Source organism: Lampetra fluviatilis, chromosome 39 (assembly GCF_964198595.1).
Source record: "Lampetra fluviatilis chromosome 39, kcLamFluv1.1, whole genome shotgun sequence".
Taxonomy (NCBI): Eukaryota; Metazoa; Chordata; class Hyperoartia; order Petromyzontiformes; family Petromyzontidae; genus Lampetra; species Lampetra fluviatilis.
The window spans coordinates 1,606,394-1,628,250 of record NC_136313.1 but is presented as its reverse complement, the minus strand read 5'-3'; the positions used below and the strand labels follow the sequence as shown (position 1 = coordinate 1,628,250).

Sequence of the window (21,857 nt, the reverse complement as noted above, 5' to 3'; positions counted from 1 at the left end):
ACCCCAGGTCTGGAGAGCGACGCGAATTGCTCAGTGACAGGGGTCTGAATGGCTTGGGGATGCATGTAAAGGATGTACGTTGAACTTCTTTCGCACTGTACGTAGCCAATCATGCTTCACGGAGGTGCGGGGGAAGGACGACGAACTAAACACAAAAAGCCGTTCTAAAGAAATGAATCGGTCGGAAGGGGCGTATGTGTGTACACAATTGTTTAAGTTATAATAAGCTTGCGTTGGTCGATTTTATTGTTGTACGCAATTGGACACTTAAGAGCAAACAGGTAAAATATGACATTAAAAATATAAGCACAACAAATATGTTTTGCTTTGCTGTAGATTTAATGCAATTAACACACGAAATAAGCCACGCGGAGAGGAAAAGTGGACCGATATAAAACGTGTGCTTCTCTTAGGGATAATAAAGTTGTAAGGGTTGTGCCCGCACACTTGTATTCATGGTTTGAACATTTTGGTACACTATAAAGCCATTTTACACTCGCACATACATGTTATGGGCAGTTCCTGTTAAAAACGTGTCTCTTAATAATATTGCCAGCACGATTCGAATTGCAATACTGCAATGTGAATTGTACAATTTATTCGTAAATATGTCAACTCTTCTCCAGAGCACGTAACATTACCATTCAGGATGATTACAAATGTCTCCAGAAATGACGGAGGCTTACATTAAATTATTATCCAGTCCTCAAAATAACTCATGAGCACGTGGGGTCCTGGAGTAATTTTCCCATTTCTACCATTATTATGCCTTTCTCTATTCAGATTCCTATTTCTTTTGTTCAAGCAGTAGGAAAATTCCCAAAATGTGTCTGTTCAGATCGATGCTGAGCAGTGCATGTCGAACAACCGGTCAGTAAGAAGCACAGCGTAGAGGTGAATCAAAATAACACACATCGATAACACTGGTCAACACACTTTTCTGGCATAAGGTATTCCAAGGGTTTTAAGGTAATTTTGGAGTGCTGATTCCAAATCTGGCATCAGTTTTTGTCTATCACATCAGGTTTTTGAGATATCAAATATTGCATTTTCAATAAAAACTGCAGAAGAAAAATATTAAATAAATGTGGATATCTACATAAAATGATATTATAAACAAACTCTCCTAAAAATACAGCACCATATTTTAACACTAAAGCAGTCACTGACTCGCAACAACTTGCAATCATAAAATCAATGAAAATGTGGTATGCCGATAGCATAAACATGAGATGTGATAGCGCAAATCTGAGATCAGATTTAGAATCAGCACCCTGAAATTAGTCTAAAACAGCTGCAAAAGTCCAGGCCAGATTTTTTATTTTCATTGACCAGTGGAATAACTCTGCAGCCAGTTGCACGGCACAGATGTGACGTGGGCCCTGATGCAAAGAATGAAATGGGGGCCCCTGTCCAAAATCCCCTTTCTGCATGGCCCCAGTAGCAGGACCCCTCCATCTCATAGGTGCCAGTGTCAGATGCATCTGCACACTCGATCGCTGCACCACTGACTGAATCCATACCTGTGACATGTCCATACCTCAAGCAGAGCCAAGGTGAGGGTCGCCCAGGTGTGGCTGTGTTCCAACACCTACTGCCCCCCCCCACCTCACTCCATCAGTTATGCATCAGCCAACACCTCTTTCATGCGGTTGAGCATCCCACAAAGCATCGTCGTGTGATGAGGTGACATCACATTTTCCTTGCGACACACAACTTCAACTGTTGTGCATTCGTACATTCGCAAATGAGCACGGAGCACCGACAAGCAGACACGATGGCACCATTTTTTTGGGCAAAAAAGCAAAATCACATGTAACATGTGCCACGCAGTCTCCTCAAATGTCCCTTAACAGCGCCTGAAAGCTACACTGCTACGGTGATAACTTGTGGACAATTCCGTGGTTAAGCGGCGTTAGAAAGGTGAATTATTGCGCTGTTCTTGCAATGACGCAACAAACTAAGGGTGAGGATCAGTGCGATGAGTTGTGCATGGGAACGCGAGAAGTCGTTTTGGTGCGATGTCGTTATGCCTGTGTAATTGTGGTGCCATCTCCATTACATATACACTGGACAAGGTGACGGTGGTGGGGGGGGGCAGCCTGGGTAGGGGAGCCGATAGTGGCTCACTCATGATGGGAAGGCAGGAAAGTGACCGACCTGGACTGTGACTTCCTTTGATTTAAATTGGATTTCTTAGAAAAGTTCCACATTGCAGTCAACCGCACGCCCGGCAATGAGCACCAAGCAATCCAGTCCGGGTTTTTCAGCCACCCGCAGATTATGAAAAATAACCCCCACAGATATGATGTGTGTTCCGTTATCACGTGTTCATTAAACTCTTGGGAGGGAAAAACATCGACGAGCCTGGCACGGATCATTGTCATACTAGTCGAGAGTCATCTCGTATATTCCTGGTGTCTATGATTTACAGAGCCACTGTAGAAGGCAGGTGGAATTACTTTGTGCGCCCAATCGCATTGTTGTCTGTCATTGAAGCAGAAATATGCGTTGCCAATCCAATACATGCCAGAAATACGTGTGTGCTGCACTTTGTACGCGTCGTCTAATAAGTGAACGGCTGTGATGACTTCAGCTAAATCCAAAATGTGCAGGGGCTGGTTTATTAAAGGATTTGTACTCAAAAAATTGTAGTCAGGGCTTAAGATTCCAGCCGGCTCTGCCCTGGTCGACAACGCAGCAACATTTTTCCAACGGGGCGCCAACTTTTGGCAAAAAACCTCTCGCGATATATCCTCGGCTGCTCGTCGCACGCCGACTCCGGTCCAGCAGCGACCTGGAAATGATTTGGCGAGAGACGAAGGCCCGGGCATTGAGCACGTGACGTCGGGGAGAGGAAGCCGCTGCTGAGACGAATCCCCTCCGCGCGGCTCAGATTTGCGAGCGGAGCCAGTGGCAGCCGTGCCCGTTGATGTCTCCGCGGCGCTCGCACGCCACCCCCGCCGCCCGCACGGTCCCTTTGTAGTCGTCCCAGCTCAACTGCACATCGCGCACGGAGATCGCCTGCAGGCCCCTCCTGTCGTCGCAATGGACCTCCTCGCACTTGACGTGAACGGGGCTCGTTTCCGTGCCCTCGGAGAAGGCGCGCGCCTCTTCCGGCGCCGTCCCGCCCGGCCTCTCGGCCACGCGCGCCGCCGCCGCCGCCGGATCCCCCCCCGTGCACCCCGCCCGCGACAGATCGAACGGCTCCACCTGCTCCCAGAACGCCACGATGGCGCCGTCACGACCCCCCTCTTGGGGGGTCACGCGAAGCCCTCGCGGCAACTTGTCCGAGAGCGCCCGAGCTCCGGCTCGCGCGTTCGCCTTCGTCCGGCAGCGCACGCGGTGCTGAACCGCCGCCCGCGCCACCGATGCCGCCGCAGCTGACGACGACGATGTCGCGGCGGATTGGCGAAGCGACGCCTCCAGCGACGCCGGCTCGATGCGGCGGAGGGGGGCGGCCGTGACGGAGAGGGGGGGGCCGCCGGCGCGCGGCGCCCACGCGGTGGGGGGCTCCGGCAGGAGCGGCGCCGTGGCGTCGTCGCCGTCCCACGCGGAGCCGTGCGGCGCGCCGTGCTTCATCTTGGTGTGCCGCGTCAGGTTGCCCTTGAGCGTGAACTTGCTGGGGCAGTGCGAGCACTGGAAGGGCTTGCGCGAGGCGTGCAGGTGCAGGTGGCCCATCAGGTTGTGCAGGCGGTTAAACTGCTTCCCGCAGATCTGCCGTCGACAGCGCGGGGTTAGCACAGCGGACGCGCGACTCGGTGCGAGGTTGAACATGCGGCGGTAGCGCGGAGCCCGGTGCAAGGGATGAAATGCGCTCTCCTGTACAATCCACCTCCCCCTCCCTTGTGGGGCCCTATGGAGATGCATGGCCTGCACGAGTATATGCAGCGTACATTGTTATTAGATGTTTCCATTTACAAGCATAGACTCGGTAATGTTCATGCCAAATATTGAGCTACGTGATTTCTAGGACGCGATTCATATTCGCGGCAGGCACTCCGTCCCGATTGTCTACACGTATTAGATGCACGGCCAACGACCACATCACCTTGAATGTGCCCAATTCCACCAGTACTCAGGAGCTAAGCGGGGATCAGCCCGGATCGTGCGGGGATGGGGTGACCACACTGCATGGCAGGGTGTGGATAGGCTGCAAGAGCAGTGCAGCAAAATCCACTGTTGTCCCGTACTTCTACGCTCACCAACCCCACACGTGCCAGTGTGGGGAAGCGTGCTCAGGTGACCCCGACTCTCCGCACACCCGGGCGAGCCTCTCCTCATCCAGCAGTTGGATATCGACGAAGGGGGCTGTGCGTGCGCGTGCGTGCGCGTGCGTGCGCGTGCGTGCGTGCGCGTGCGTGCGTTCCCACCGGTGGGGCCGTCACGAGCCGCTGCTCGCAGCGGGGGTGATGTTCGCACGGGGTGGGGGGGGGGGCTCGTCAAGGGTGAATTGAATCAAACGGCGATGGAGTGACACGCTGAAAGATTTCAGTGATTTTTTGTGTTGCTCTTTATTTTGTAAGTGCACTTTGCGCGCAGGGACGCGTCGGGCCGCCGGGACCTCGGGGCCCGCGTGGTTCTTTTTGTTGTTTCGAGGGCCACGAACCGCGGAGCTCTGCGCGCGGTCGCGGCGACTGCAAGTGGGGGGGGGGGGGGGCTTGGTTATCGGCGATGGGGGAAGATTGCAAGGGCGGCCGTGGCACATTTATTTACCTCTATCTCGCCTCTCCCATCTATCGGCCTATCCATCCTTCCCTCCGTTGCTCCATTGCCATTGTACACACGTGCCAGTGCTGCACAGGTAGCACGTGTACACGCGTGCGTGTATGCGAGACGCACACGCACGTGGGCGTGGTGGCTAACGGGCGGTGGCGCAGTGGTTAGCACGCTAAGCGATGTAACCGGGCAACCCGAGTTCGATTGCCAGCGACGGTTGCCGTCGGTGGCAATCGTCTAGAAGCCATCCTGGGCCTCTATGAGCTCGACTTAGCATTACATGAAGAACGGGCACGCTGTGTGTAGGGCATCTGGTGTGGCCGGAACCAGGCGTCGTGTCGGCCACACCACCACCTCACCCCATCACCCATTCACGCCGTGCCTCAACAGTCCATATGGCGACAGAGGGATGTCTCTCTTTGTGTTTTTTGCACAACACGACTGTGATCCTGTGCTGTTCCACCGCACTTGCTATTGAAAGTGACAATCTGCTTTGGCGTCGGGACTCAGAGCACCGTGAGCCACGTTGACAGTGACTCGAGCTTTATTGAGCTGGGACTGCATTTGGATTGAAATGCGATCCACTGAGAGAAGTTGGATCGAGATGTCCGATGTGATCAAACGATCTAATAGGATTGGCATAGATCAAAGCTGCCGTTGCATTCGTAAATGTATTTTTTACTGTACACGCTATATATTTAAATGAATTATAGTTATAGTAATAGGTTTTTACCCTTTCAACTGATAAAAACCTATTACTATATTTTGCCACTGGTAAAGGAGATGTCTCATAGAGTGAATACTAGTTGTAAGTAAACGTGTCTTTCTGATATTGAGCGCATGGAGTGGGCCCGAGCCAGTGACATATATTCCACATCACTGTGGCAGGGGAAAGTCTCCCCACGGATAGTGTATTACAGAGTCGGCACTGCCGCTTGCCTGCGTCTGCTGTGATTCAGTTCCGTGGGAGGGTGGCCCTAGGTGTTAAACGTCTACAGGGACTCCTCTACTTACGAACGAGTTAGGTTCCAGAGGTCTGTTCGTAAGTCGATTTGTTCGCGAGTCCAAGTTCACTCCTGTCGATTCCAAACACGTTGTAGGGCGTGTACACTAAACGCGGGGAATGGCTTTAAAAGTTGTATAATCTCCTGTGTATGTAGATGCCACTGGCTCCTTACGTTCTGCAGATGCAGATGCCAACACCACCGCCATCTATTGCGCAGCGGTTGAACTTACGACTCTCGGTCCGAACAGGCAACTGGACATACGGACCAGGGTGTTTGTACCTCTGAAAGTTCGTAAGTAGAGGAGTCCCTGAACACCAAATGTAGTGCTTGTCCCACTCTTTTTTTATCTTTTCGCCCCCTTTTATTGGAACAAACTTCCCCCTCCACGCTAAGTCGTCGCCTTCGCTCGCTACGTTTCCGCTCCTCACTCAAAGCGCACTTGTTGACCCTGAGCTCACCCCACGACGACTCCTTTCATCTCCCCCTCGTAAACACAACCCTTAGCGTTCCCTTCTTAATATTCTCATTACACGGCTATCACTCATTCACCCCATTCATTCACTCATTCACCCCATTAATTCATTCACCCCATTAATTAATTCGCCCCATTCATTCACTCATTCACCTTATTCACTCATTCGCTCATTCACCCCATTCATTAATTTACCCCATTCATTCATTCACTCCGTTAATGCATTCCACTCATGGTCATTGACTGTCATCAATTTCACCTTCACCGAGTACACGCATCATCGCAGATTTGCCCCCATTACTTCCTCTCCTCGAATTCATTCACCTAGTCTCCACCATTACATTCACACACACACACGTTGTTGTACCGTTGTTCATTCTTTGTAAAGCGCCTTGATTATGGAGCCATATTAAATTCCGTTAAAATAATGACAACTCCAGTAAAAAGGGTTAATTCTGAACAATTACCACAATCACTATCCTCCTCCCCTGTGCTCCTCTCTGTGAGCTTACACACGTTTATTTTAAATATCGCCAGGATGCAGAGCTCACATTTGTGCTTTTTGCGACGGGAAGTCGGGGCAAAGACAAAAAAAATAGCAAAACGGGGAGGGAGAGAGAGAGAGAGAACAAAGCGAGAAACATTTTTTTTAAGACAAATTATTTTTTGACGAAATAACACATTTTGGCAGGATCAAAATTGGAAAAGATGCAAAGAACAGCGCGAGGACAAATAGTGAGGTCATGGGAAGAGGGAAGCTTGGAAGGGAGTGGGGTTTGGAGAGGCGACTGGGAGCGGGAAGTCGGCGAGGGAGGGACCTCCTTCCGAAAGCACTCATTGCGGGCCGCAGTGCGCCACGGGGCCTCGAGACTCCGCGCAAAAACAGCTCCGTGCCAGGAGACGTCAGGAGACGTTTGCTGATGCCGCTGCGTGCGGGCGCAAACGTCGCAAAGGCCGGGCCGCCAGCCCAGCCTGCCTGCCTCGCGTCCAGCATTTTACATTTTTACGTTTCCCCGAGGTCGTTTTTATTTCGCCTGGTTTTTCTTGTTTCATTCACCCGAAGTTTCATTCGCAGGTGCGCCGTTGGCGTCGCGTGATCGCCCACGTGAAGTGTCCGTTACACACTCGCCGTTTCGTGAGCAGCCCATCGCCTCCGTGTTATGAGAGACTGGTCCGCGGAAGGCGATGCCGCAGAACTACTTCTGAGAACCCTCCGAGCGGCATTTTAATTCAACGATGCCGAGGGCGCTGCACTTTTCCCGCACGCCCTGCCCTGCAGAAATGTGCGTCGCATGGCAGTAGAACCACAATTTTGAACAATTCTAAGCTGGAATTTAGCGAAATAAACCAACAGAAATGTATTCAGTGTGGTGCATTTTTTGCACAATCATTAAAGACGAGGCTGTGGGCATAAACTCCCTGCACTTGAGAACCCGAGTCAATGGCTACTCAGTGCTCTGACACGACAATTATAAACCCCCTAAGCCACCAAGTAGAGCCTGACCAGATACCCACCATACCCGCAGGTGACCTGCAAAGCGGGAGGGCCGAATCTACTGCTGCATGTTCACGGCGTGCTCGCTCGGATGCGGGTCGGACGCGACGAACGTGAGCCTCGTGTTCACAGCCGGCCCTGAACACGACTTGGCGCCGACCCACTTTGCCGATGACCCTCATCTCCTGGCGGGTACCCGGCCCGACGCCGGACTCGACCCTCAAGCCCCCTCGCCCTGCGTAGTCGTTCGCCACTGCACGCAGGAGGCGAAGCCACTGCTCCTCGACGTTCCACTCGGTCCTGGCTCAACGCTCGCCACTAAAGCAACCGATCGGCAGGCTAGCTCTTATTCTTTGGTTCTTTCGGTTAAGTCACGTCTAAAGATAAAATAATAAATTAAATAATAGCATATTACGACGTTTCGATTGCAACACAAGCAATCATCATCAGGCATAAAAGAAATAGCAACAAAAATCTAACTACAAAACTATAGACAGACATACAAGCAGACAGACATCACAAGGACACACAGAGAGAGGACACATATCGGCACAAAGAGAGAGGTCGTTTCTGTGACGGTGCCTTAAATTTTCTAGTTAGATTTTTGTTGCTATTTCTTTTATGCCTGATGATGATTGCTTGTGTTGCAATCGAAACGTCGTAATATGCTATTATTTGATTTATTATTTTATCTTTAGACGTGACTTAACCGAAAGAACCAAAGAATAATTCCTGCAGTCACGAAAGCTCCAAAATTAAGGCTAACTCTTGTTTGTTCCCCATCTACGCACGGACTTGAGGCCACCATTTCTCGAATGAAGAGATCTTGACAGCAGACCGGCAGTCGAGTGACCTCCGTCTGTCAATCTGATTGGACGCTGCCGTCCCAGCTGTTCGCTGAGGGGAGCTGCAATCTGATTTTTTCAGATTTTTGCAAAACTAAATTCAGGCCGCGAAAATTTCTGCTCAACTCTGCGCTGGTGGAGCCCAGGTGTTTTCAGGTTAGAGGTGGGGAGGAGCGGTTGGGGTGGGGGGGGATGGCACAGGGCCTCACCTTGCAGTGGAAGGGCTTGCTGTCTGAGTGGACGATCATGTGCGCCTTGAGCGTCTGCTTCTGCGTGAACGCCTTGTGGCACAGGTGGCAGTGGTAGGCGCGCACGTTGGTGTGCGTCAGCTGATGGCGCTTCATGTTGGCCTGCAAGGTGAACCCGCGCCCGCACACGCCGCACTTGTGTTCCTTGATGCCCTGCGGGGAGAGCCGACAGCGGCGGCAGCGGCGGCGGTGATCGTCGTGAGCAGAGCAAAGCCAAAGTTTGGGGCCCGGGGAAGGAATTAGTAAATGAACGCACGCATCAAACACGAGTGAACGTACCGAGTGAATTAACATATACAAATCGAAGTCGTCGTCATCATCACGAGCCATGGACAGAAAGCACGTAATATTTCGTCATTTGTTTCCACTTTACCCTGTCCTATGCTCAAGTAGTGGCCACATCTTTCTGGCACCAATCTCTTATGGTGTCGTTCTCAAGCCATTCTCGGTTAGGCCTTCCTCCCTTTCCGGTTCCTTACATTTTTCGAACAACAAACACACTTTTTCAGTTGTTGTCCATCTTCCATATAATTCATCTCTGTAATCTCTATCACGTCTTCATCTCTCTTCTCTTATCTTACTCGAGTACATTTTTAGGTTTGTCCACATTCTGTGTATTTTTGCTACGTCTCTTTCTGCAGTCATCTCTCTCGGATTTCACCATTTTAAGGGGGGGTGGGGACACTAATTGACAACGCCGCGCCCCCCTCTGCCACTGTGTGTGTGGATCGGCTCTATGCTGCCAGAGCAGTGGACACCTGGACGAATGAGGGCTGTGTCTGAGCCCTCGGCTGATGTGGCGCCTCTTGCCGAGTGGGACCACGAGCTCCGACAGGAAGAGGGGAGGGGATGGGGGTGCTGCCGTTCCCCACGCTTCGCTCGTCGATCAGCGCGCGGCATCAGCTGTGGTCGTGCTGCCGTGGGGTGCGTGCCTGTGATCCGCTTGCCCTGGAGCCCCATGGCGTTGGTGGATCGTGTCGAGAAATTGTGAAACCCGCGAAGGTGGCCCGGGAGATGGTAGCACAGCGAGTTGGTGGTTCTCCTGCACCTCCGATTTGCATGGTTGGCTACGTACGGCGCGATGGAAGTTCAGCATAACACACGTGATGTTTTGTTTGCCGTTCGCTCGGCAACGCCACGAAAGACTCACAAACGAAGCGGGTCCATCACGCTCCTCCGTCCCTCTCTGTCTCCCTCTCATCCCCTCTCATTCCCTCTCTATCCCCTCTCCTTCCCTCTCTATCCCTCGGCCTCCCTCTCTTCCTCTCTCCGAGTCGTTGGCCGGGCGCGATCTCGAGTCCGCCCCGCCAGCATCCGTGTCGACTTGGGCCGTGAGAAAAACGTATCTGCCTCCCGCCCACACAAACACACGTTACCACCCCTCCCTCCCTCCCCGAGCCCCTTTCCGCTAATAACCTAACGCCCCTTTGGTTCCATATCTCCCGTGCTCTCTCCCCTTCTCCTTTCCTTCCTTCCTGGCTCCATTGTTTTTCGAGCCGCCCCATCAGCCTTTCTCAGGCCCTCTTGCGGCAGCCCCCATCCCACTCCCAGTTCCCACGTTCCGTGCTCCTCACCGTCCCGCTGTCACCCGCCCGCCCGTCGAAACGCCACGCCTGCCACATTCTTGCTCTTCCCTTTCAGCGGATAAAGTGAGACGTGGGGGGGGGCAAAGGAAACCGGGGGAGGGAGGGAGGGGCGGGGGGGGGATTTGTGCGGCGAGGGGCCAAATGTGATCCCCTTTTGTGAAGAGGAAATATCGGCAGCAGGAGTAGCGGTAGTCGGGTCTCATTTGTAACAAAAACAAATATATACATGAATTTACAGCCATAATAGAGGTGTTTTTGGGGGGTTAGATCACGTAAATGTGTCGTTAAACCCGCCACCACCCGACACAGACAATTAGTAAGGTTCGTCACGTAAACAGAACATGCCAATAGTCACGAATTGGCACGTTCTGTTTATGTGACAAACCTTGCTAATTGGCTGTGTCGGGTGGAGGCGGGTTTAACGACACACTGATATTTACGCGATCTAACTGAAAAACCTATCATGGATGATATTGGTCGTGGAAGCCTACTAAGTGTGAAACGAATCTATAGCCCTTTATCAATCTACAGGTGGATGAAGTCATCCCACGCTTATGTCGGCCGTAGGGGTTGTTTCACCACACCTCACCATACTTCACCATACTTCACCATACTTCACCATACCTCACCACACTTCACCACACTTCACCACACTGCACCACACTGCACCACGCTGGTCAGTGCGGGTTCGTGAAGCCGGATGCTGGACGAGTTGTGATATCGCTCGCCACTGACTTCAACCGTGGCTGGGAATGAAACTCGTAGCACAGCACGCTAACCACTGCGCCACTGCTCCACCCCAGTGACACACACTTATCTTCAAATGTCCCATCACCTTGTACTTTAGCAGTCAACTCCTTCTTCCTAACTCAACTATTTAGCATTTTATTTTATTTTACCAGGTAAGGCCAACTGAGCTATGTAGCCATTTTTTAGAAGCAACCTCGCCACAAATGATAGCTCAACGAAGTGGCTTATCATGTGGAAGTGTATAGCAGCCAAATACACTAAACGCGTGTTTTCTAATGTGGAGGGAATAAACCCGGAGGGCTTGGAGAACTTCCACGCAACCACACAGAGAGAGCGTGCAAACTCCAAATACAGAGGCGTCAGGGTTCGCGATCGAACCCATCACCAGTATACGAGGCGCGAGGTAGTTGACGTCTCGCCACCGTGGAGCCCTATGCTTGCAGGTTGGTGAATGGGTTAGGGTGTGGGGAGCACGGCCAGAGATGCGGTGCAGGATTGGATCCACTGTCACTGTTCTGACCGGGAATCGAACTTGCACATATTCTTAGGTTTTTTCGGTAAAGTCACGTAGGTAAAAAATTAAAATTAAAATTAATAAAAGTAAAATAAAAATAAAATAAAAATCACGACGTTTCGGAGGCAACACAAGCTTCCGTCTTCAGGTGGAACCGTCACAGCACGATAGCTGTATCACGATAGCTGTATCAAGTGATACAGCTATCGTGCTGTGACGGTTCCACCTAAAGACGGAAACTTGTGTTGCCTCCGAAACGTCGTGATTTTATTTTTATTTTACTTTTATTAATTTTAATTTTTTACCTACGTGACTTTACCGAAAAAACCTAAGAATATGAATCCTTGCAGTCACGAAAGCTTCAAATCTAGAACTTGCACATCTATGGTCCGGCTTGAAGTTGCGACCTGAAAACAACGCGGGAGGTTTCGTCCGTGAGAAACTGCAGTTGAGACGGCCGCAGAGGAACCTGTGACCATGATTACATCCCTTATTGTGCGAATTTGGGCAGGTGCGATTATGAACTTTTACCGCCGCACGTGTGCGCCCCATAAGGAAACCTACAAAACCTCGTAAACTTTCACAGGCTGCACTGCAGAAGCGTGTAAAATGCTCACATTTCCTTCTCTGCGTGTGAACAAAAACTATCCCGCAGCGCGTGCAAAGCGGCGCATGGAATAATGCCAATTCCGTGCTGGTGGACCGCTCAACGTGTCCTCGGTTCGACGCAGGCGAAGCTGAAGGTCCCAGGGTGTCGGCGTCTGTGCTCCAAGCCTACTGCTGATGATGGAATGGCAGCAACGGCAAAAATAACCGGGGCCTGCAATTGCCTCGTCCGCACGGAATGTAACTAGGCGTGTTGGTTTCAGTGAGCAATGCACGAGCCGCTGCAATCGTGGCCTCCATACGTCCAGGATAAAAAAAAATAAAGGACGTTTATCTTCTTGGTTCTTTCGGTAAAGTCACGTAGAAGGGAAATAAAATAATAAAAATAAAACATATTATTTTATTATGTTTAATTTTTATTATTTTATTATTTCCCTTCTACGTGACTTTACCGAAAGAACAAGAAGATGAATCCCTGCAGTCACGAAAGCTTTAAATCGAAAAAGGACGTTTACTCACTCGTACCCTATCCACTGGCGGTTGCAGACCTTTGAGTTGAGCAGGATTAGTTGCCTGGGTAACCCAAGGGACGAACGATTGTTTTGGAGGGAGAAAAATGCCGAGAGAAGCTAAATAATAATCCGAAAACGGAACTTGGATGAAAAGAAGAACTTCCATGCGACCGGAGAAGAAAATTTACTGCGATGGCATAAAACATTTATTATAAGCAGAAGTAGAAGCTGGGAGGGAGGGAGGGAGTTAGGAACAAAAGTGTTCATAGAATAATTTGGGCTCATCAGCAAGTATTCCAGTGACGAATTACACAAGTTAATATCTTGAAAATGTCATAACCCGTCATCGCCATCATCATCATGATCACGACCCGTGGGCAGATAGCCCGTTGGTGTCCACTGCACAATTTGTCATCTGTTTCCACTTTCCTCCGTCTCGTGCCAACATGCTCAAGGAGTGGCCACATCACGGGACCTCCTTTGCCAAAATATGAGAATAGGGTTTCCCCTTTTTTCTGGCAACAAAACAACTGTGTTAAGATGTTAAAACGCCAAACTGAAACCTTTTACAAGGAATCATGTCTGCACGCCTTTTGGCGTCCTCTGGTCTAACACCGTTTGAGACGAGGCTCCAAAGAAAGCTGTCTCTAGTGTGGACCAATCAGTTTCAAGGACGATGCATATATTATCAAAGTATGTTTTTTGTTTACATTCTGACCACAAGTATTGTGGTTAATGCAGACATGATTCCTTGTAAAATGTTTCAGTTTGGTGTTTTAACATCTTAACAGCTGTTTTGTTGCCAGAAAAAGGGGAAAACCTATTCTCATAGAGTGGCCACATCTGACTGGCACCAATCTCTTACGATCTCGTCAAGCCATTCTCTGTTACGTTTTCCTCTATTTCCTATTCCTTACATGTTTCCCCCGAACAACAACAACAACAACACACTTTAAATGCTCCTGTTGTTGTCCATCCTACATGCACAATGTGTCCAAATCGTGCCAGTTTCCTTCTCATCACTGCCTGCATCATCAAGTTCTCTTCTTCAACGTGCAACCTTTGTCTTACCTCTACGTTTCAACACTATGTAGGTCCAGTTTTGATTCAGCCTCCTTCTATAACAACACATTTCGAGTGCCAATATCATAGCTCTGTCAGTCTTGTCGTAACCTGCGTGCTTCACGTTCATGTCAATACGAAGTAGATCGTGGGGTTTAACGACCTCTTCATTTCGCCCTCGACGTGTTTTCCGGTACAAACTGTGGAATAGGTCTTTTTCATCCAACCAACACAAACGTTTATATTTCATGAGTAAAAATAAACATCGAACGACTCGTTCTACATGGAATCGTTCATGCAAATTGCATCTGACGATCGCGGAGGAACAAACAGACCAAGCTGGAAGTCTGCCAGGAGAGGAGCCGGTGCCAACAATTGTTCTGCAGTTCCCTACATATCAAGATGTTCTCGGCAAATTCGTGAGTGTTTATACACGCGGCAAGAAACCGGAGCACCTGGAGAAAATCGACGCGTGTGAGGGCGCAACGCTGTATCCCAGACAGCAGGGACAGCTTATATCAGTCCACACTTTGCTGTGCTGCATTGTGCCGGTAAGCCCAGGGTAACAGCGCCTCTTCGATCCCCACGGGAAGAGAGTCTCTCAACATTCGTTATTTATGCGGTGATCTGCCGACCCCTCACTGCCTCCACAGTGCCGGATTACAAGCCACGCGCGTAGCCACCACGTATTCCCTTTGTGGGGAAAAAATATACAGACACGGAAAAAATATATCAAACGGATGGAGATTGAGCGGTGGCACAGTGGTTAGTGCACTGCGCTGTGAATCCGACAAAGTCCACCTTGATTCCCAGCCACAATGAACGTTGGTGGCGAGTGAATACTAACTCAGTCCCCCTCCCCCCCTCACCAAACCCGCGCTGAGCAGTGTGTGGGGAAGTATGGTCAAACAATGAACGTGACCCACAAGGCCTCGGGAGGCTTGCATCCGGCAGTTTGATTGACAAATGGCTGCACGTTACATTACTTACAACTGGCAGTGAACACGGTGACGTCTTTTTTTTTTATGAAAAAGAGAATAGATAATACAAAATTTAATTTTCACAGGGTTCGTCTTGTGACATTCTCATTTACAGACGGCGGGGCAGTGTTTTAATGAGTGAAGTCGCTCTCACGCAGCTGTCTACCGATGGAAATTATACATTTTCATCACGAGATGTGTGTACCCCGTACTGTATGTAAAATAAGATTTCACAGCGCTAGTGGCCGCCTTTTGTAGGAACGTGGCCATTTTTTTTGTTTGGCCACGCTTCGTGATATTGCGTGCTTCCCGAAATGAGCATGGAAGTTTACTCAAAGTTGCGTGTAACGAGGGATACGGATCATGCGCGGATTCTGTAACGATTTGCACCGCGCGTTTGACCTCGATATAGTTTAAATTAGCGATAATGACTCTCGCCTTTCGAGCCGAGCAAACGGCATCACGCCACGCGGTGCGAACCTTTCATCACTGTGGGTGGTTTCCTTCAGGTTACGGTCCACAGTGTAACACACCCTCATTCTCAAACGTTATTTATATTTAACCATCTTCACAAGGTATATCGTGGCTCCCCGTTACAAACGGACCGAGCTGATTCATTATTGCTTTCAACCTTGGTTGGAGGGCATGGACAAGGGAAGGGACCTCGAGAGATGGCGAACGGCTTGTGCCTCCATCCAGCAGTGGAGTGATGACTTGCTGATCGATGACGACGATGATGATGACCGTGTGGCGGGGGGCTTTCCTGGGGAAGTGCGCGTTGGGAATGAAGGGAGATCGGTGGCGCTACCTCCTCACCTCGTCCGCCCGCCTCACCTTGTGGATGAGCATGTGCTGCTTGAGGTGGTGCGACTGCACGAACTCCATGCCGCACTCGGTGCAGATGTGCGGCCGCTCCCCCTTGTGCTTGAGCTCGTGGTTGTGCAGCTGGCTGCGGTACTGAAACGTCTTCCCGCACTCCCCGCACGGGAAGCCGTCGCGCGTCTCTGCCGGCGCTCCATGCTGTCCATGGTGCTGAATGCCGCCGCCGCCGTGGTGGTGATGGTGACGCACGACGCGGCCTCGGTGCTGCTGGTGCACCGAGGCCTTGTGCCTCCGCAGCAGGGCGGCGCTCGCGAAGGCCACCCCACACGCCGCGCACCGGCGCTCCGAGCCGGGCGCGGGCCCCGCGTCCCCGCCCGAGGCCGCCGCCGACGACGCCACCGACGCCGCCGACGCCGCCGCCGACGCCGCCGACGCGACGTGCCGGCTCTGGTGCGCGCGCAGCTCGCTGGGGTAGGCGAAGCCGCGGCCGCACACGCCGCAGTTGTAAGGCCGCACGGCGCTGTGCTGCATGAGGTGCCGCTTGAGGTGGCTCGTCTGCGTGAAGGCACGGCCGCACACGTGGCAGCGGTGGGGACGCGCGCCGGCGTGCGTGAGCCGGTGCGTGTTGAGGTGGCTCAGCTGCTTGAAGAGCTTGCCGCACTGGGTGCACGCGTGCGGCTTGACGCCGCTGTGGCCCAGCACGTGCGTGACCAGGTTGTACTTGGAGGTGTAGGACTTCTCGCAGAGGCGGCACTGCCAGCGCCGCTGCCCGTCGGCCGTCTCCACGCAGTGGGAGTCGTCGATGCGGTCGCTCACGTCCACGCGGTCCACGGGCGCCGGCTCGCAGGGCTCGGACCGGCCCTTCCGCCGAGGCCACTTCTCGCCCTGCGGCGGCAGGCGGGTTTCGCCCTCCCCGTCCGAGCGCGACGCCGCGTCGGCGGCCGTCGGCGGCGCGCGTCTGTCCGCGGCCGGGGGCCTCCCATTGCGCTCGACCTTCGGGTGCCGTCCCAGCCGCTCGGCCACCTCCCGGCGGTAGCCCCACACCTGGGCCAAGTGGAAGCTGTTGAGCATCATCTGCTGCAGGTCGATCATGGGGGGGTTGATCGGGGGCCCCCATGAGAGGGGCTGCCCGGCGCTCGTGCTTTCCAGCGGCCCGTCGCAAGGACTGGGCCCGTTGTAGAAGCCGGACACATCGTAAGGGCCAGAGCCGTTGCAGGGAACGGATACCTCATAAAGACCAGCGCCGTTGCAGGGGCTGGGTTCGTTGGAGGAGCTGAGTTCATCGGCGCGGCCGAATTCCTCGGAGTGGCTGCGTTCATTGGAGTAGCTGATTTCGTCGGAAGAGTGGCTGGGTTCATTGGAGCGGCTGGGTTCATCGGAGGAGTGGCCGGATTCTATGGAATGGCCAAGTTCATCGGAGGAGTGGCAGGGTTCATCAGAAGAGTGGCCTTGTTCATCAGAGCGACAGGGTTCATCGGAGGAGCGGGCGGGTTGATCGGGGCGGCCGGGTTCGTCGTAGGAGTGGCCGGGTCTGTCGCAAGGGCTGGAGGAGTCTTCTTCGCAGCGGCTGGGCTCACCGCAAGGGCTGCCCACGACATCCTGGCCGGGGCCCGGGCTGCGATGGACCAGCTTGTTGGGACGCCTCTTGCGCTTGCGAGAGCCGCACTCGCCGGCCGTGGAGCGGCCCTCGGAGTCGGGCTTGGGGGAGCCTTCTCCAGGCCCGTGGGGCGACGCGCGGCACTGCCCCGGGTCGTCCGGGTCGTACTGAGTGGCCGCCTCCTTAAACTCCCTGGTGCCGAATTGGCTGCGCGAGACCTCCTGTGTGCAGGGGAAACGCCTGTTTTTAAACAAAGCAATTATTTACATATATTTAAAATAGTGACACTGCAAAAGCTGCAGTATTTTAAAGTCAGAGAGGAGAGAGGAGGCTTTCAAAAAAGTTGACATGAAGGCCCTCTGCTTTTATATTTTTTATCGGTTTTTTCTGTGTTGGTTGAAAATGTTTCTTCCAGTCCTCAGGGACACAATCTGAGAACTTCAAACACGTCGAGTGTGTATGCGTTTGCGCGCGTGCGTGCGAGCGAGCGTGCGTGTGCATGGGAAGCAAAAGTGTCATGGTTGTCACAATGCGCCACGAACCCGGTGACCCGTTTTCAATTCCGGCTCGTGACCAATAACAGTGGCGAATATTTTAACTGGTCATGGGCCCTACCCGAGGTCGAAAAAGCGTTAAATAAGTATGCGGTGCGGTCTGTAAATATCGCCACTGGGGAGACAAAGGCGTGTGCCGTGTCGTCCTTCATAGCCACTCATTAACAGGGCTTACCCCAAAAGTCTGTTGAAAGCCATGCGGGGAGGGGGGAATTTTTGTCTTGGCACACACACACGTGTGTGTGTGTGTGTGCGCGCGCATGCGATGATATGGTGGGAAGAGAAAGGTGGCGTAGTGGTTTGTGCGCTGCGTTATAAACTCCCGTGACCTGGGTTTTTATTCCGGGCCGCAAAATAACACGAGCGGCAAGTGAAAATTGAACATCTTCTGGGTCTTTTGCAGGTCGACTCGGCCTTAAATGCATGTCTGGCATTGCGGTGTGTGGCCGCCGGCACTGGTGAGGCGGTCGTTGCCAGGCAAGGTTCTCGGCCACGTCGCTGATCGAGAACAGCACTGCCCTAACGAGCGTGTGTGACTACATGGGGGGGATCTTTGCCTTTGCGCACAATACCATGTAGAACAAATATTCACACGTGGAGAATTACCGTGCAAGGTGACGTGGTCATTGCGCGTGGTCGTTTTGTTTGGTGTTGCGACGAGACCGCTTTTATGTTTGCGCTTTATGGGCACATCCGGAAGGGCCACTGCACAAAAAAATGTCACCCGTTATAAATACGTTTATTTTAATTGTAATGGTAGCGTTAATGATGAATGTGTTGACAGGAGTTTGGCTCGAGCAAAGCTCGGTATTTGATTGATATGACGGTACTAACACCTCGTAGGCGAGTTTGATTGAGTTTGCGCACTTAGAGTCAGAGCGCCTCCCTGCTCCAACAAGCACGTGGTGGCTCTCCTTTGCAGTGATGCCCTAAAACCCTTGGTGGAATTTCCGCATTGTTTTTTCACACATTGTGCTTTCCCCCCTGATTTTATTCAAATTGTTTGCAATTGGCGTCACATCTTGAGATAAAGACGCCACCGGAAATCTCAAAGAGCGGTTGCGAAACCCCGTATTATATAATGGCCCACAGAAGCGGATATTACAGAACTACTTCTGAGACCCCTTCAAGTGACCTCTGGTGCACACAGCAGGAGGCAGCAATTTCCGACCCACGCTGCTACTGAGTCATGTTTGTCACCTGACAGCCAAACCGATAGAAATATTTAATTCTCAGCGGTGGAATTTATCCGAATTAGTTGCGAATCCAAATTTGAATATGACTATTTTTTTCTCCAATTAGTTTCTACTGTCATTGTTTGGTCGGTCTGAGATCATCAACTTGCTACACTGGAGAACTCGAACTTATCACAGACGGCTGCCTGGATTCAACCCCAGGATCTCAGTGGTGCCAAGTCGGCCTAGCGAGCTTGAAAAATGCCGCGCTGTTACTTTCTGCGGTCGACTTAGCTATCCATAGCCCAGTTTGGAAGCGACTCCCGTCGGAGTGGAACTCAACTTCCACTCAATTGCAGGGGGGTTCCGACGGGCTGACAAGAACGGGTCAAGGAGCGCGCACACAGAGAGAGCGCGGCTGCGATGGAGATCGGTGGCCACCACGCCAGCGCCCCACGAACGTGGAATTTTTGCACACAGCGTTGGTGTATGGTGCTTTTTCTGCAATATTTTGCTGTCTTTTCTTGGATTTTCTGTTTGCACTCAGTCACATATTCACTTTAAGATGTTTTTTTGTTCGTGTTTTTGTTTTTTGTTTGTTGCGGTTGCACCCGATTCAAGAACCGAATGGCTCACAGGGCTATACCAAATACATGAACTTGAACTTGAACGTGCCCGCGAGCATTTACCCGAGCGTCTTCGGCGTGGTGGGGCACGTCCGTGGTCTGCGTTGACGCCTCCGCTGTCAGAGCCATGGCGAGGTGGGCGGCATCGCCCCCCCCGCCCGCCGCCCCTGCGCACAGAAACCCGTCCGCGCTCAGCTCGTGAATTATGAATCGGCAAGCAGAGGGAGAGAGAGAGAGGCTTTTAATTGCAATAATTCAAAATAAAACGGGGCCTCTTGTGAGCCTCCGCCTGTGAGAGGAGCGTGCCGGGCGGCCGTCTCCTGCGCGTGACGTTCCCATCGGGGGGGAGGGGGGGCTGGGGGGGAGGGGGGCCTGGGGAGAAAGCGCCGGTGGGGGTTCTGGGGTGACTATCGGATGGGGGATTTAGAGCTCTAGAAATGCCAAGGAGGCAAAGAGGCAACTGCGGGTGGGCTCTCATTTGAGCAGATATTAACCACCCCCCCCCTGCCACCCCTCCTCCTCCCGCGAGAGGAGACGAGGTGTCAACATTACGTCGCAAACTAGCGCGACGATTACAACGAGAGAAGCGGGAACGTCGCGCGTCCGACCCGCTGGGAGAGCCGAGGAAGAGGCGGTTCGCGTGACGAGTTGGGAACAATGTTCATATCCCATAGGGAGGTGACAGTGGCACCGCGCTAAATAGGTTACCGGACAGAATAAAGCGCCAACCGCTCTAAACAGGGCGACGTGCTTCTCGGCGTACTTCAGAAGTGAGCGTACGTAATGCGACATTGAGAATGCTTCGGTGAACACGAAATGGTCAGATGTAGAAGCAACTTCGGCAAGCGACGGTCACGCGGCATCGCGCGCTCACATTGCACTTGGCTGTAGACGGCTCATGGGTCGGGGCCCAACGTGTGGCGCGTGACGTGTGGCACATGCGTGGCACGTGCGTGTGGGGCATACGTGTAGCGGCCCATATGTGTGGCGCATACGTGTGACTTGTGGCACATACGTATGATGGCCCAGATGTGCAATTGTTTCCAGTTTGTAATTTGGGGCTGTCCGCAAAGGTGTTGACCGCGTAGGGTAGCTGTGCCCTGCACCCTCCCTCCTCTCTCTCTCTCTCTCCCTGTGTCGCACAGCAAAATAAGCGTCCGTTGTTAACTGCAATCGAATTAGCAGCAGCAGCAGCAGCGTTTAGTTAATCCGCGAGGGAAGTGTGCTTCGATTGCACCTGCAGCGCGTCAGCGGGAACGGGGCTATTAATACAAACTGTTCTCTGTGAGCCGCTTGCCATCCCAATTATCATTTAACATTTATCTGAGAGAGAGAAAAAAAAAAAGCAAAATGTGGATTTGATGGCGTTGTCTCCCACTTGAGGAGCACGTGACAATCCCGAGTATTTGTGTGAGCGTGTGGCCGTGAGTAGTGTGGGGAGCGGTGGTGCAGCGGTTAGCGCTACGCTGCGCTCAGAACCTGGCGACCGGGTTCGATTCCTGATCACGGCCAACACCAGTGACGATTATCTGAACGGGGTCATAGGTCTCCCCTAGGTTGACTCGGCCTCAAATGAGTGCCGGCCTTTATAGGTGCTCGCTAACAGCACTTGCCCCAACAGCTTGTTCAGGCTATAGGGGGATCTTTGTCTTTATTGGTACGTGCATATGTATGTCTGTGGAACTTCTTTCGCACCGCACGTAGCCAAACGTGCTAATCCGAGGTGTGCAAAAGCGGTCGAGTTTTCAATCTCGATTTAAAAGTACACAGCGCCAGTGGCTTCCTAATACTATGCGTAGAGTCTGTGTGTGTGTGCATGAGAAGATGGAACTTGGAAGGCATCTCGAACATAGCTCTGTGATATCCGCTTGCGCTGACCGTTCTCCGGCACGATGGGTCGTGCTCTTCTGCAAGAGTTCTCAGCGGGGACCAGAGGTCGCAAACGGGTTTTGATTCCTTACCCGTACCCGTACCCGGCCGCACCAGGGTCGCAAATGGGTACCCGTACCCGGCCGGGTATGGGTACCCGTTCCCTACCCGTACCCGTACCCTACCCGAAATGAGTGACAAACGGTTACTCAACAGTGACTCACGGCCTACCTGTACCCGTACCCAGCCGCACCAGGGTCGCAAACGGGTACCCGTAACCGTACCTGGCCGGGTACGGGTAGCCGGGTATCGGGTAGGGTACGGGTATCGGGTACCCGGTTGCGACCTCTGGCGGGGACACCACGGCCTCGCCTCGTGGCGCGATGCCGATGGCACGTTCCGGACGGCGGCGAGCGGC

General features: G+C 52.5%; 1 protein-coding gene across 1 annotated transcript in view; it reads right to left on the bottom strand.

The window, feature by feature from the left end:
- Nucleotides 1–278: 278 nt before the first annotated feature.
- Nucleotides 279–21,857, bottom strand: part of LOC144945839 (uncharacterized) — a 40,211-nt gene continuing 18,632 nt past the window's right edge. The window contains exons 3-6 of the mRNA XM_078874399.1: nucleotides 19,634–19,737; nucleotides 15,631–17,436; nucleotides 8,748–8,939; nucleotides 279–3,717 (exon numbers count right to left, since the gene is read on the bottom strand). Coding sequence (XP_078730525.1) covers nucleotides 2,893–3,717; nucleotides 8,748–8,939; nucleotides 15,631–17,436; nucleotides 19,634–19,699 — 2,889 coding nt within the window. The 5' untranslated portion in view covers nucleotides 19,700–19,737 and the 3' untranslated portion in view covers nucleotides 279–2,892. The remainder of the gene's footprint in view (nucleotides 3,718–8,747; nucleotides 8,940–15,630; nucleotides 17,437–19,633; nucleotides 19,738–21,857) is intronic.